At 42.4% G+C, this 12,544-nt stretch overlaps 1 protein-coding gene and 1 pseudogene across 1 annotated transcript in view; both read left to right on the top strand.

Annotated features, from left to right (window-relative positions):
• Positions 1–5,187, top strand: part of LOC102874272 (chromosome unknown open reading frame, human C1orf100) — a 35,940-nt gene extending 30,753 nt beyond the window's left edge. The window contains exons 3-4 of the mRNA XM_006898075.1: positions 1,066–1,142; positions 5,099–5,187. Coding sequence (XP_006898137.1) covers positions 1,066–1,142; positions 5,099–5,187 — 166 coding nt within the window. The remainder of the gene's footprint in view (positions 1–1,065; positions 1,143–5,098) is intronic.
• Positions 5,188–5,194: 7 nt separating this feature from the next.
• LOC102873867 lies at positions 5,195–9,065 on the top strand (annotated as a pseudogene).
• Positions 9,066–12,544: the final 3,479 nt, after the last annotated feature.

The following is a 12,544-nucleotide window of genomic DNA, read 5'->3' as shown; positions in this document are numbered from 1 at the left end:
GGGGAGAAGGGTGCAACAATGAATGAATGGAATCCCAAAATCTCTGTAGATGTTCATTGAAATGAAAAATAAACAACCTAAATTTAAAAAAAAAAAAAAAGAATGCAAAAGAGAACCAAGGATATCTTGTCAAATCCAAATCCAGTGGAAGGTGTGGTGGAGGTGGCTCTGTGATTTCTACACTGAGGGGAGATGTGCTCAAAGGGAAAATAGTTCTGAGTGCTCCAGCAACCCACTGAGGAAGGTGCCAGGGTTGCCCTGGGGCCATGAAGTCTAACCTGTGCTGTCTTTTAGCCTCAAGGCTAATCCAGTGATCAGATTTCAGCTGATCAGACAATGGAATGTTTTTCTACTGGATGCTTATGTTTTGTTTTGGGTGGGTTGTTTGTTGGTTTTTTAAAAAAAATTTAATGAAAGTTTATAAAAAAACTTGGATTTCCATTCATTCATTTTTTGTTCATTCATTGTTGCACATTATCCTCCCTGCCCACCTCTGCCCCGCCACCCCGAGTTTGCATTTTTTTCTTTGGAGAAAAAGTGCTTTCCTTGTTTCCCTCTCAACCCCCAGACCACTTTACTATGCAGCTCTTATTCTGGACTCTTGCTATGCCAATAATACCTAATCATATATTCCTTTTATACAGTTCTCTCCCTCATCTGTACCTTATTTATCACCTCTTTTCTTAGTTTGCCCCCAATCCCAATGTCAGTCCTGTTTTATAAGTGGCTTTATGCAATATTTGTCCTCCATGATCACCCATTTTGTATAATATTTCATGAGTCCCTTGTTTTTCAGTGCTGCATAATAATATTCCATTGTGTGGCTGTACCACAGCTTGTCTATCCATTTGTTTGTTGATGGGCACTTGGGTTGTTTCGAACTCTTTGCTCTTGTGAACAAAGCTGCAATAAACATGGGTGTGCAAGGATGCTTATGTTTGACCATCATCTATTTCTACTTTCATCTAGATCTCTCATCAACTTGACAATTCCATCAGAGGGGAAAAGTCAATATCAGCCTCAATTTGACCAACACACTCTCATTCGCTATATTTGTTTCCAAAGATATGCAAAGCCTGGAGCATCGTGGTATAATGAAACCACATATCAAAGGGACTACACTCTGCCATTTTACAAGATTGGTAAGATGCTCTGAACCCGCTGGGGGACAGTGAGTTGGATGCTCCCATGGAGCTCATGGGGAATGTAGCAATAACCACATGAACTTTTCAAATCCTGAATTATTGTGATGCTGCTGTAAGGGGAATAAATAGGGTAACGAGAATAACTAAGGCAAGGTGGTTAAAGTGCATAGATAGTCAGGGGAAACCTTAACCGTTTAGTTTAGCTTTGAAAAATCACTGAGCTGCATAAATAGCATTTCAAGAAAAAGGAACATTTAAGTGCAAAAGCCTGAAAGCTGGAAAGGGCTTGACATATTTGGGAAAGAGAAAGGAAACCAGGGGCTGTGAGTGGAAAGGAGACCAGATTTAGGATATTCTAAGAATGACAGGAGCTCTGGTGGCCTGGTGGTAAGACACTCTGCTGCAATCCCAAGGCATGTGGTTCAAATCCACCAGCTGTTCTGTGGGAAAAGGATGGGCAGTCTCCTCCCCTGTGATTAAATGCCTCTGAAAACCCACCGGAAGGTCAGCTATGGGTAGGCTCATACTTGACAGTACACAACAAGAACAATGAGGGATTTTGAACAGAAGAGCAACTTACCAGCTGTACTTTTGAAAGATCATCCTGGGTGAAATTACTACAACCGATTGAAGAGAGATAAGGAGGAGAGCATGAAAAACAGTGAGGGATCTAACCAGAAATGACAGTGGCTTAGACCAGCAGGAGGTGACCACAGCTGGACTTGCAGGCGAGAACCAGCAAGGAATCATCATACAAGTCCTCCTGCATAAATGACGCTAACCTGTCTATGTGGCGCTGTGTTGTTTGCTTAAAATGCTGTTTAGTGTGTTTCAATTCCTAGTGACATCAAGTGTGCAGAGAAAAACTGCTCCACCAGGTTTTCACCTTTCAGAAGCAGATCACCACATCTCACCACTGAGGCACCAGTGTGCGTCTGAACCACCAACCTTCCGCTTCGCAGCCTTGCGCTTAGTCTATGGTGCTATACCAAACCCACACCCCCTGCTGTGGGTTCGGACTCATCTTGACCCTCCTATCGGTTCCTGAGGCTGTAAATCTTTGTGGGAGGAGACAGCTGTTCTGTGGAGCAGCTGGTAGATTCAACAGTGCCTTCTTGGTTTGCAACACAAGCCGTTCCACGCTGCGCCACCAGGTCTCCTTTGTGGTATGATCAGAACACACTGTAAGACATCAGGAACAGTGTCCTTGATAAAATGATGAGAAGAGCTGGAGGATGCATTAGAACTGGGCAAGGAGGGGAGAAAGTTTCACACAGGATTCGGCATGTACGCAGGTTTTGTGTAAGGAGTATGAGTTTGTCTGAAAATATGGGAATAAAACTGAAAACAAACTCACAATGTGCTAACACAGAGGGACAATGGGACAGAGTGGCTGGAGAAGCAGCCAGGATCAGAACAAGGTGATAGAGCACATTGGAATAGCACCACTCTATCGTGCATCTTCTCCCAGAGAAAAGATCGAGGGTTCTTTTTCTGTTTTCATGACAAGGCTAGGCTGCCACTCAGGGTCTCCATCCTCCTTTCTAACAAGTGCCTGATGTTTATGAATGGAAAAGAGAGGCTGAGGGGCAGTAGCCAGAAAACTTGCAGATAATAATTAAAATTTTGTTGAATGTCTTTGTTCAGTGCATATTATCAATTTGTAAACATTAAGATTTTGTCTCTCCCTTCAATTCAGACGTATAGATGACCCTGTGAAGGTCATTAAATGTCCCCCTACCTATTATAAGGGAGCTCCGGTGGCCTAGTGGTAAGGAGCTGCACTCCAGTCTTGAAGGCACACAGTTCAAACCTGCCCTTCAGAAGGATGGACAGTCTCCTCCTGCGGGATTAAACTGTCTCTGAAAACTTGCTGGAAGGTTATCTATGTATTGGTTCTGGTTCTACCGTATAAACAACAACCCATTATAGGTTATTTTTAGGGTTTTGATCTCTAGCTGTGATTATTGGAAAACAGTTAAAAAGTTTAAGGATGGACATGAGTAGAACTGCATTTTGGGACAATTTAACCTCTGGGAAGAAAGGGGGAGGGGACAGGGGAGGGAATGAGAAGGCAGCTGCAGTGCTGGAAACAAAAGGTTCTTAACCTCAGCTACCTGTCAGTAAAACCACCGAGGAGCTACCAAGATACTGAAATATATTGACTATTATGCTCCAAACCAAAATTAAATCAGAAACTTCCCAGGAAGTGAAATCCAAACAAAGCAAACTTCCAAATCCGGGTTAGCAGTGCTGTCATCAGGTATCAAAACTATTATGACTCATATTATTGTTGTTGTTAGATGCTGTCGAGTCAAATATGACTCAATAGCAACCCTGTGAGCAAAAGATCTGAACCCTGTCCTGCCCTGTGCCGTCCTCACACTTCCTGACACACAAGAGCCCACTGCAGCAGTCACCGTATCAGAAGACCCTTAGTTGAGGGTCTTCCTCTCCTTCGCTGACCCTAGACCCTTCTCCAAGGAACAGCCCTCTCCAAACGACGTGCCTAAAGGATGTGAGGCGAAGTCTCATCATTCCAGCCTCCAAAGAGCACTCCAGCTTCACCCTCTCCAAGACATAGCTGTTCTCTTGGCTGTCCATGGGACACAGATAGAAACTTTGCCCTATCTTGTGCCATCTTTCCTATTTCTGCCAAGTTCAAGCCTGCAGTCACTGTGTCAGTCCATCTTGCAGGGGGTCATCCTCTCTTCTGCTGACCCTTTACTCTTCCTAGCCTCATGTTGTTTTCCAAGGATGCCCTCTGACAACATGCTCAAAGTAACATCGTTGTTGTTTTGTGTCATCGAGTCAGACTGACTCCTGGCTGACCCTCCAGTGGGTTTTCAGAGGCAATAAATCACATGTGAGGAGATTTTCCATCTTTATCCTGCAGAGCAGTTAGTGGATTTGAACCATGTGCCTTAGTGTTGGCAGCTCAACTTCTTAACATTAGGCCACTAGGAACTATTTCTTTCTTGAACTGCTACGGACAGTGGAAAGAACAATAAAATGGTAAATCCTGGGTTAAATATGGGTTCTTTTTCTTCCAAACTGTGTAAAATTGGGCAAGTTCATTAATTTCTCTAAGAAGAAATATAAATAAGAAATATAAGAAGTATCATTGTAATCTGAGTTAATATAACATCAAAGTAAATGAATCACCGGCAGTGTGTGCTATATTTTGTTGTTGTTGTTACAGCTCTAGCATTCAAACATTGGCTTTGGTTCATTGAGTATGAATACAACAGTTGTAGTCAATGCTCTTTTGGTGGTGTTGTTATTGTTAAGTGTCGTTGAGTCGTAAATGACTCATAGTGACCCTATGAATGAAAGACCTAAACACTTGTATAACTTTCATCATTTCTCCAAGTTCATAGAGTTTCAGGAGGCAAGGTATTTCAGAAGTGGATGCCACTCCTGCTTCCAAGCTTGTTTTAATCAGGGAGCTCCACCAAACACTGTCCACCATGGGCAACCATTATCACATTTGACACATCAGTGTTACAGGGTTCAGCATCAGAGCAACCACAAGTTACCTCTGTACAGCAAATGGACAGACCAGATGCTCTTTTGAGCCTTTACATTAATATAAGCATACCTGAGAGTGATTGTGGCCAAGAGCAAGACAGACATGAGAGGACTCTAGTGGGCATGGATGGTAAGAAATGTGTTTAATACTAAGATGATGATTCAGAGTGGTCCACTGACAATGCAAGATATAAAGAGTTGGAGGTCTGAAATTAGCATATCAAGATACAAAGTTATAGTATTTATTAATTTTTATTTACATTTTGGTATTAAGTCCTTTTGACTAAGTCTCTTTTTCCATACCTTTTAAACCGATTCCTTTGCATTACATTTCATACATGATTTTGTTACTTGAGCTTGACTATATTGAAATTTAGGAGCCAGTATTCTTAAAACAAGTCCTACTTTGTTTTAAATTCCAGATTGGAACCAGAAATTAGCCACAATATCATCGAATCCTAGGCCACTCTGCTGTTGTGAAGAAAAATGTGACTTTGAAAGACACACTTAAAATAACCATGGCATTCAGAATAACATTTGGCATGCTTGCGTAACTCATTTGAACTAAGGTAATGATATCATGGCTGACATGATTTAAAGTGCACACCCAGCTGATTACAAACCTAAAATATTTACAGGTTGCAAATTCTCTTCAGATGAAGCTAGTCTGCTTACTCAAGGGAATCAAGACCCAGCTTGAAGAGAGCTTGTCCCCATTCTGAGCCCAGCTACCAGACTCACTGCTCGTGTTGGTGGTTGTTGCGTGACGAGTCAGAACTAACTCATAGCTGACCCTCCGGTGGCTTTTCATAGGCTTAAATTGCATGGGACGAGGCTTCCCATCTTTCTTCTGTGGAGTAGCTGGTGGATTTAAACTATATGCCTTGAATTGTGGCAGCACAACTTCTTACCACTAAGCGATCAGAGCTCCCAGATAGTTTTGGTAAATAGTCTTAAAAAGAGTTCAACCATTACATGGGAAATTAGGCAGAAGATAATTGTGTCTGCTCAAACTATCATTGGTGTTTTGTGTTTTTTCTAAAGCAGCAGGAGCATACTTGAGGAGATCTGGGGAATTGTGGGCTGTTACTCTATCTGTCATAATTATTAAACTGCCAATTCTTTATAAATTGATCCACAGATTCAACACAAGTCACTATCAACATTTTATCAGACGTGTGGGGGGGGGCAGGAGGTGCAGAAATGGACTACTCCTTAAATCTATATGGAATGCAAAAAGATTCAGAATAACCTAAATAACAGTGAAAAAGAACAAAGCTGGAAGACTTACACCCCTCAGATTCAAGACACATTGCTGAGCAAGCTACCCAAACACTTGACCATCATCAGGTTGATTCTGATACTCAGTGACCCTCCATTGGGTTTCAGAGGCTGTAAATCTTCATGGAATGACAGGGTCCATCCTTCTTCTAAGGAGCTGCTTGCTGGTGGATTCAAACCACTGACCTTCAGGGTTCAGTCCAGCACATAATCTCTAAAGACTCAGCCTGTAAAATTATGCTAAATGCCTGTGAAGAGACACTCCCCCAAACCTGCAACCCAATCACACCTACCCAAAGTTACTCAGACCGTGATTTACAGCATGGAGATTTCAGATCAATCATGGCATGTCCAGGTACACCTGAGCAATGTGTTTACTGAGCAACTATTAGCATTTGTGGTTGAGTATCTAATATTCTTAAAAATTAATGAAATTATATGCTTGTAAAACTATGTTGTTGTTGTTGTTGTTGTTGTTATGTGCCATTGAGTGGACTACGACTCATAGAGACCCTATGCACAATAGTTCTGAACTCTGCTCTGTCCGAAGCCAATCTCACTATCTCTGACACACCTACCCTGATTATCCCAGTTATCGTGTCATTCCATCACATCTGGAGTCTTCCTCTCCTGCACTGTCCATCCACCTTTCTAAGGCCTGGTCCCTCCTGGCAAAGCAAACTAAAGATATTTTGCCCCAAGTTTAGAGCAACATATAGGGAGCTCTGGTGGTCTTCTGCAATCCTGAAGGCACATGGTTTGAATCCACCAGCTCCTCCATGGGAGAAAGAGGGGCAGTCTCTGGTGTGATAAAGATCCTTTAAATCTGAGGTGCGTGGTTCAAATCCACCAGATGCTCTGCTGAAGAAGGAGGAACAATCGCCTCCTGTACCAGTCAGGTCCAATTTGATGGTACACACATAAAAAAAAGAAATAAAAATTTAAAAAAATTACTCATAAATCTGCTGGAAGGTTAGCCATGGGTTGGTTCCAACTCGACAGTACACAACAACATACATGTGTACCCACTGCCATCAAGTTGGCTCCCAACTTGCAGTAGGTTTCTAAGGCTGTCGATCTTTGTAGGAGATTGGGCCCCTTTTTCCCATGGAGAAGATCATAGATTCAAACTGCTGACCTTTCTGTTGGCAGTCCAAAGATCACATAAACTGTATTATCAGGGTGCTACCCCCATATTCCAAAGGGTTGTGTTTTAAATAACCCTCACCACCAAAACACAACTTTGCTGTTTTCATATGTTAGTATGTCATGGTTATCTTTATATCAAGATCTATCTGTTGTTGCTGCTGTTATGTGCCGTCGAGTTGCTTGCGACTCAAAGTGATCCTATCTATGTACAACAGCCCTAAACTCTGCTCTGTCCTGTGTCAATCACACTGTCTCTGATACACCATCCTGATTATCCCAGTCACTGAATCAATCCACCTCATAGAGGGCTTTCCCCTCCTGCACTGTCCCTCCACCCTCCCAAGCATGTCGTCCTTCTCAAGGACCGGTCCCTCCTTACAACATGTCCAAAGTATGTTTGACGGAGCCTCAGAATCCTTGCCTCCAAGGAGCCGTCCGATTTAACCCTTTCCAGGACGAACCTGTTTGTTTTCCTAGAAGTCCATGGTACGTTCAATACTCTTCTCCAGCACCACAGCTCAAAGGCATCAATTCTCCTTCTATCCTCCCTAGTCACTGTCCAACTCTCTGATGCATAACAAGTGATTGCAAAGACCATGGCCTGTATTGGGAGCACCTTAGTCTCCAGAGAGACCCAATTACTCTTCAGTACCCTGGAGAGGTCCCTAACAGCAGACTTTTCCATTGCAATATATCTTTTCATTTCCTGGCTGCTGGTGCCAAGAGTGTTGACTGTGGAGCAAAGCAGACTAAAGCTGTGAACAATCTCAATCTCTTCACCATCCATCCTGATACAGAACAAAATAACATTTTAAGGAATGATTTCATAGAAGACTATGTATGTTATTTACAGACATTGATAGCTTACATGCAAGAAGGGTTTCCTTTTCTCTTTCCTAAAGTAGAATTGCTGAATACTAAGAATTTTAAAAGATCATTTTGAATGAATTTTGCCACATCCAGTATGGGCTGCTGGGTCTTTTGCTCAGGGGGGGCGAGATGGGAGGCTGTGCTGTTGGTGTCTCTGAGCTATCCAGTGCCATCCTCAACACTGTGGCGACCCCACACACGCCAGAGACAGAACTGAACAGATGACCCTTTGTGACACCCTCAAGGGCCACAATGGCTGAGTGACCCAGCCTGTGACCACACCACAGTTCCCAAACATGATACTGTCCGCTTCGTGAGATAAGATCATCATGGGGAAGCTGACCAGAGGCCACATCAAAACTAGGCATCCCTCGGTGGGCACACTCACACTGTGTTACTAATGTAGTCACCTCCTCAGATGTCCAGATGGTCCTCTCTTGTTCCTGGGATAGAACGCTAGGCCTCTGTGACCTCACAATGGGCAACCAATACAGAGGATGTGCAGAATGCAGCCTTTCCTCTGACAGCAGCAGATAGTCAGAGTCTGGGTGTCTGCAAGTCATCCTGTCCAGGGTGAGTGACAAGGAGTGGGGTGTCTTGTGTCTGCTTCTCACCCAACAGCAGTAACTCCATCCTCACCTCCTGTAGCTGAACAAATTGGTCAAGTTGTGGAATTTGGCTAACTGCAGGCTGAAAACCAACCACAGTGGCCACTCAGGCTACCTGCACACTATGACTGTCTTTCCAGACGGATCCCTCTGTGCTTCTGGAGGCATGGAAGGCCCACGCTGTGGGACCTCGAGGAGAGTCAGCACCTCTCTACCCCAGGTGGTGGTGCTCTGTGCTTCAGCCTTAAACGTTGCTGTCTATGTGCTGCCACAGGCCCCAGCATCAAGATGTGGGACTTGGAGGGCAAGATCACTGTAGATGAACTGAAGCAAGAAGTTACCAGTAACAGCAGCAAAGCTGAGCCTGGCCCCTGCCCCCCGAGCCAGGGCACCTCTGGCCTTGTCTGCTGATGGCCAGACTGTTGCTGGCTACACAGATAGGCTGCTGTGAGAGTGGCAAGTGACCACTGGTACTTGGTAGAAGTTTATGACACAACTTTATAAATAAAAAAATATGGCTTTATGGCTTTAAAAAAACAAACACAAGAAACCAACACATTTTGCCACATAGCTTCTTCCAAAACTGGGAAATGTCTAATTTACACTCTCAATAAAGGTCATTATACTTGGTAACATGGATCTTTTAATATATAGATCTTTTTCTATTTATTTTATACAGATAAAAGTGGTAGCTACTTTTTATTCAATTTTAGTTTTCTTACATATAAAAAAAGTAAGAAATTCTTTCATATTTGGGGCCATTTTCCATTTGTTTTTGTGACAATTACTTGTTGCATACCTTTTTTATACTTTTTTAAAACTTTTTAAAAATTTTATTATTGTGTGTGTGTGTACCGTCAAATCAGATCTGACTGGTACAGGCGGAGATTGCCCCTCCTTCTACAGCAGAGCATCTAGTGGATTTGAACCACACACCTCTGGGATTGCAGTGCAGGTTTTTGCCACAAGGCCATCAGAGCTCCCTCAGACTTTCTTTTTAAATCCATCTTTTCCTGCAGTTCCTATTTTATCTGTGCAGTTCTTTGTATTACAGATGTGTTAAATGTATTTTGTTTTCTCAGGTTTGCTTTTTAAACTTTACCATACTAAAAAAAAAAAATCTAAACAGTCAAATCTGTATTTTTTTTTTTACATTTAGGTTTTAGTTTTCTGCACAGGTTGTTTTCCCAAAGATTTTTTCCAATTATTTTCATTGTTGTTGTAGTTGTTATGTGCCATTGAGTCACTTGTGACTGATAGCGACCCTATGTACAACAGCTCTGAAACCTGCTTTATCCTGTGCCAACTTTACTGTCTCTGACACACCTACCCTCATTACCCCAGTCACTGTATCAGTCCATCTCATTGATGGTCTCCCTCTTTTTCTCCATCTCTCCATCCTTCTAAGCATGACATCCCTCTCCAAGGACTCCTTGTAACATGCCCAAAATATGTCAGACAAAGCCTCAAAATCCTTGCCTCCAAAGAGCAGCCTACCTTCACTCTCACTAGGATGAACTGTTTGTTCTCCTGGCAGTCTATGGTATATTCAACACTCTTCTCTGGCACCAAAACTCAAAGGCATCAATTCTCTATCATCCCTAGTCATTGTCCAGCTCTCTGATGCATATCAAGCAACTGCGAAGACTATGGCCTGGATCAGATGCACCTTAGTCTCCAGACAGCCATCGTTTCCCTGCTTCCCGAATGATCTGTTCTTCATACAGATTAAAAAGGTACGGAGACAGGATGCATCCCTGACACACTGCTTTCCTGATTTTGAACCATGCAGTGTTTGCTTGCTCTGTTCTGAGGGCTGTTTCTTGGTCAAAGTATAGGTTTCACATAAACTCAATTGTGTTCTGGGATTCCCATTTTTTTCAAGGTTAACCACAATTTGTTGTGATCCACACAAATGTTCTTGAATAGTCAATGGAACACAGATAAACATTCTTCTGGTACTGTTTTCTGCCAAGATCTATCTGACATTGGCAATAACATATATATCTATAATATGTGTATGTTGTTGTGCTCATGAGGAACCTAACTTGGAGCTGGAGGCTATTATGTGAGTGGAGCAGGGGAGCACTGCATGGTTTAGAAATGGGAAAGGAGTGCATCAGGGCTTTATTCTATCTCCATAACTGTTCAATCTATATGCTGAGCAAATTATCCAAGAAGCTAGACTCTATAAAGAGGAATGTGGCATCAGCAATGGAGGGAGACTCATCAATAACCTGCAGTATGCACATGACATAACCTTACTTGCTGAAAGTGAGGAGGATTTGAAGCATTTGTTGCAGAGGATCAAGGAATGCAGCCTTCAGTATGGATTGCGTCTCAATGTCAAGAAAAGAAAGATTCTTACCACTGGACCAATAGTGTCATTACGGATGAAGACTGAAACTGCCAACAGCTTAATTTTGCTTGGATCCACAATTAATACCCATGGTACCAACAGTCAGGAAATAAGAAGGCGCACTGCACTGGGAAAATCTGCAGTTAGGGACCTCTCCAAATTACTCAACAGTGATGTCAGTTTGAAGACTAAATGGAATCAGTAAAAGGAAAACTCTCAACTAAATGGATTGACACAGTGACTGTAACATTGGGTTTGAACAACATGGAGATGGTGAGATGGTGCAGGTGAGTGCAAAGTTTTCACAGGGTTGCTATGAACTGTCCTGTACTCGGCAGCACCTATCAACAATCTGCTGTTATTGTGCCTTTTACATACTGTTGCTAGGTGCTGTCTAGTTGACCCTAACTCAGCAACGCTGGGAACAATATTTTAGCATACCTTTATTCAGGACACGCTTCTAGTTGCTTGCCTTAGTTTTCCTCCAACCTACTGCCAACATCATGAGCCTCATGGGTCCCTTGCTTATTTTGTTGAGTTGTTCCCACTGCCAAAATCTCAGCTTCCTCTCTAACTTCTGCATATTCTGCCCCATTGTCCAGCTCTTCATCTATCTTCTGTTTAAAGATTATTCCCAAAGGCTTTCTCCAACTCTCTTCAAACCGAAATTAGCTACTTTCATAGCACCGTACACTTTACCACTGTACATAAAGTATTTACATATTTGTTTAAAAGCTGTCCCCTAATACATTCAGGGCCCTCCAATGGGCCATGGTAAAGATATGCACTGCCAACTCAAAGGCATGTGTTTCAATTATGCCAGCTGTTTAGAAGAAAAAAGATGGGCCATTTCTTCCCATGAGAGTTACTGTCTCTAAAAACTCACTGTAGGGTCAGCTTGGTACACAACACATTTCAGAAAAAGTCAATCTGTTTTGGACTCATTGCCCAGGCCAATCTGTTATATGCACACGTTCAGTAAGGATTTATTATTTACAGGGAGTTTTCTGGCCAATACTAAAAAACGTGCTTCAGTAAGTAAATGTTTGTTTAAATATAGCTTTTTGTCTGTTTGCTTAAATAAATTTATTTTATACTGGTTTACTTATAAAGTTCATATACATTGCTTTTCACACTCCCAATTCTTTTTCCCACCCTTCCCTCCACTCATCAAATTGTGACCCTGATTACACCCACACCCACCCAAACACACCAAACCTCACCCCTCTCCTCCTTAGATCCTCATACATATTTTACTATCTATTTCGACAATAATGGTCTTAGACAGTATTTGTCCTTAAGGACTGAGTGAGTTCACAAAGTCTAATGCTCTCTTTCCTAGGTTAGGTAGTGATTTTCAAAATCATTGCTCCTGCATGCCACATAGTATTCCATCGTGTGAATGTACAATTTCTCAGTCCATTCGATTGTGATTGGTCATTTGGGCTGTTTCCATGTTCTTGCAATGATGGTGAACCTTTGAATCATCTCAGCTGAGTCAGAACCAACTCATTACTGACCCTCTCAGTTTTTCAGATGCTACAGAACAGTGTCATTGATTACACATGCAAGCAAGATTCTGCTGAAGATCATCCAAAAAC

Source organism: Elephantulus edwardii, unplaced genomic scaffold, assembly GCF_000299155.1.
Source record: "Elephantulus edwardii isolate Elephantulus edwardi_28Jun2011 unplaced genomic scaffold, EleEdw1.0 scaffold00219, whole genome shotgun sequence".
Classification (NCBI taxonomy): Eukaryota; Metazoa; Chordata; class Mammalia; order Macroscelidea; family Macroscelididae; genus Elephantulus; species Elephantulus edwardii.
Note: the sequence above shows the minus strand (reverse complement) of the source record. Positions and strands in the feature narration are given on the sequence as shown.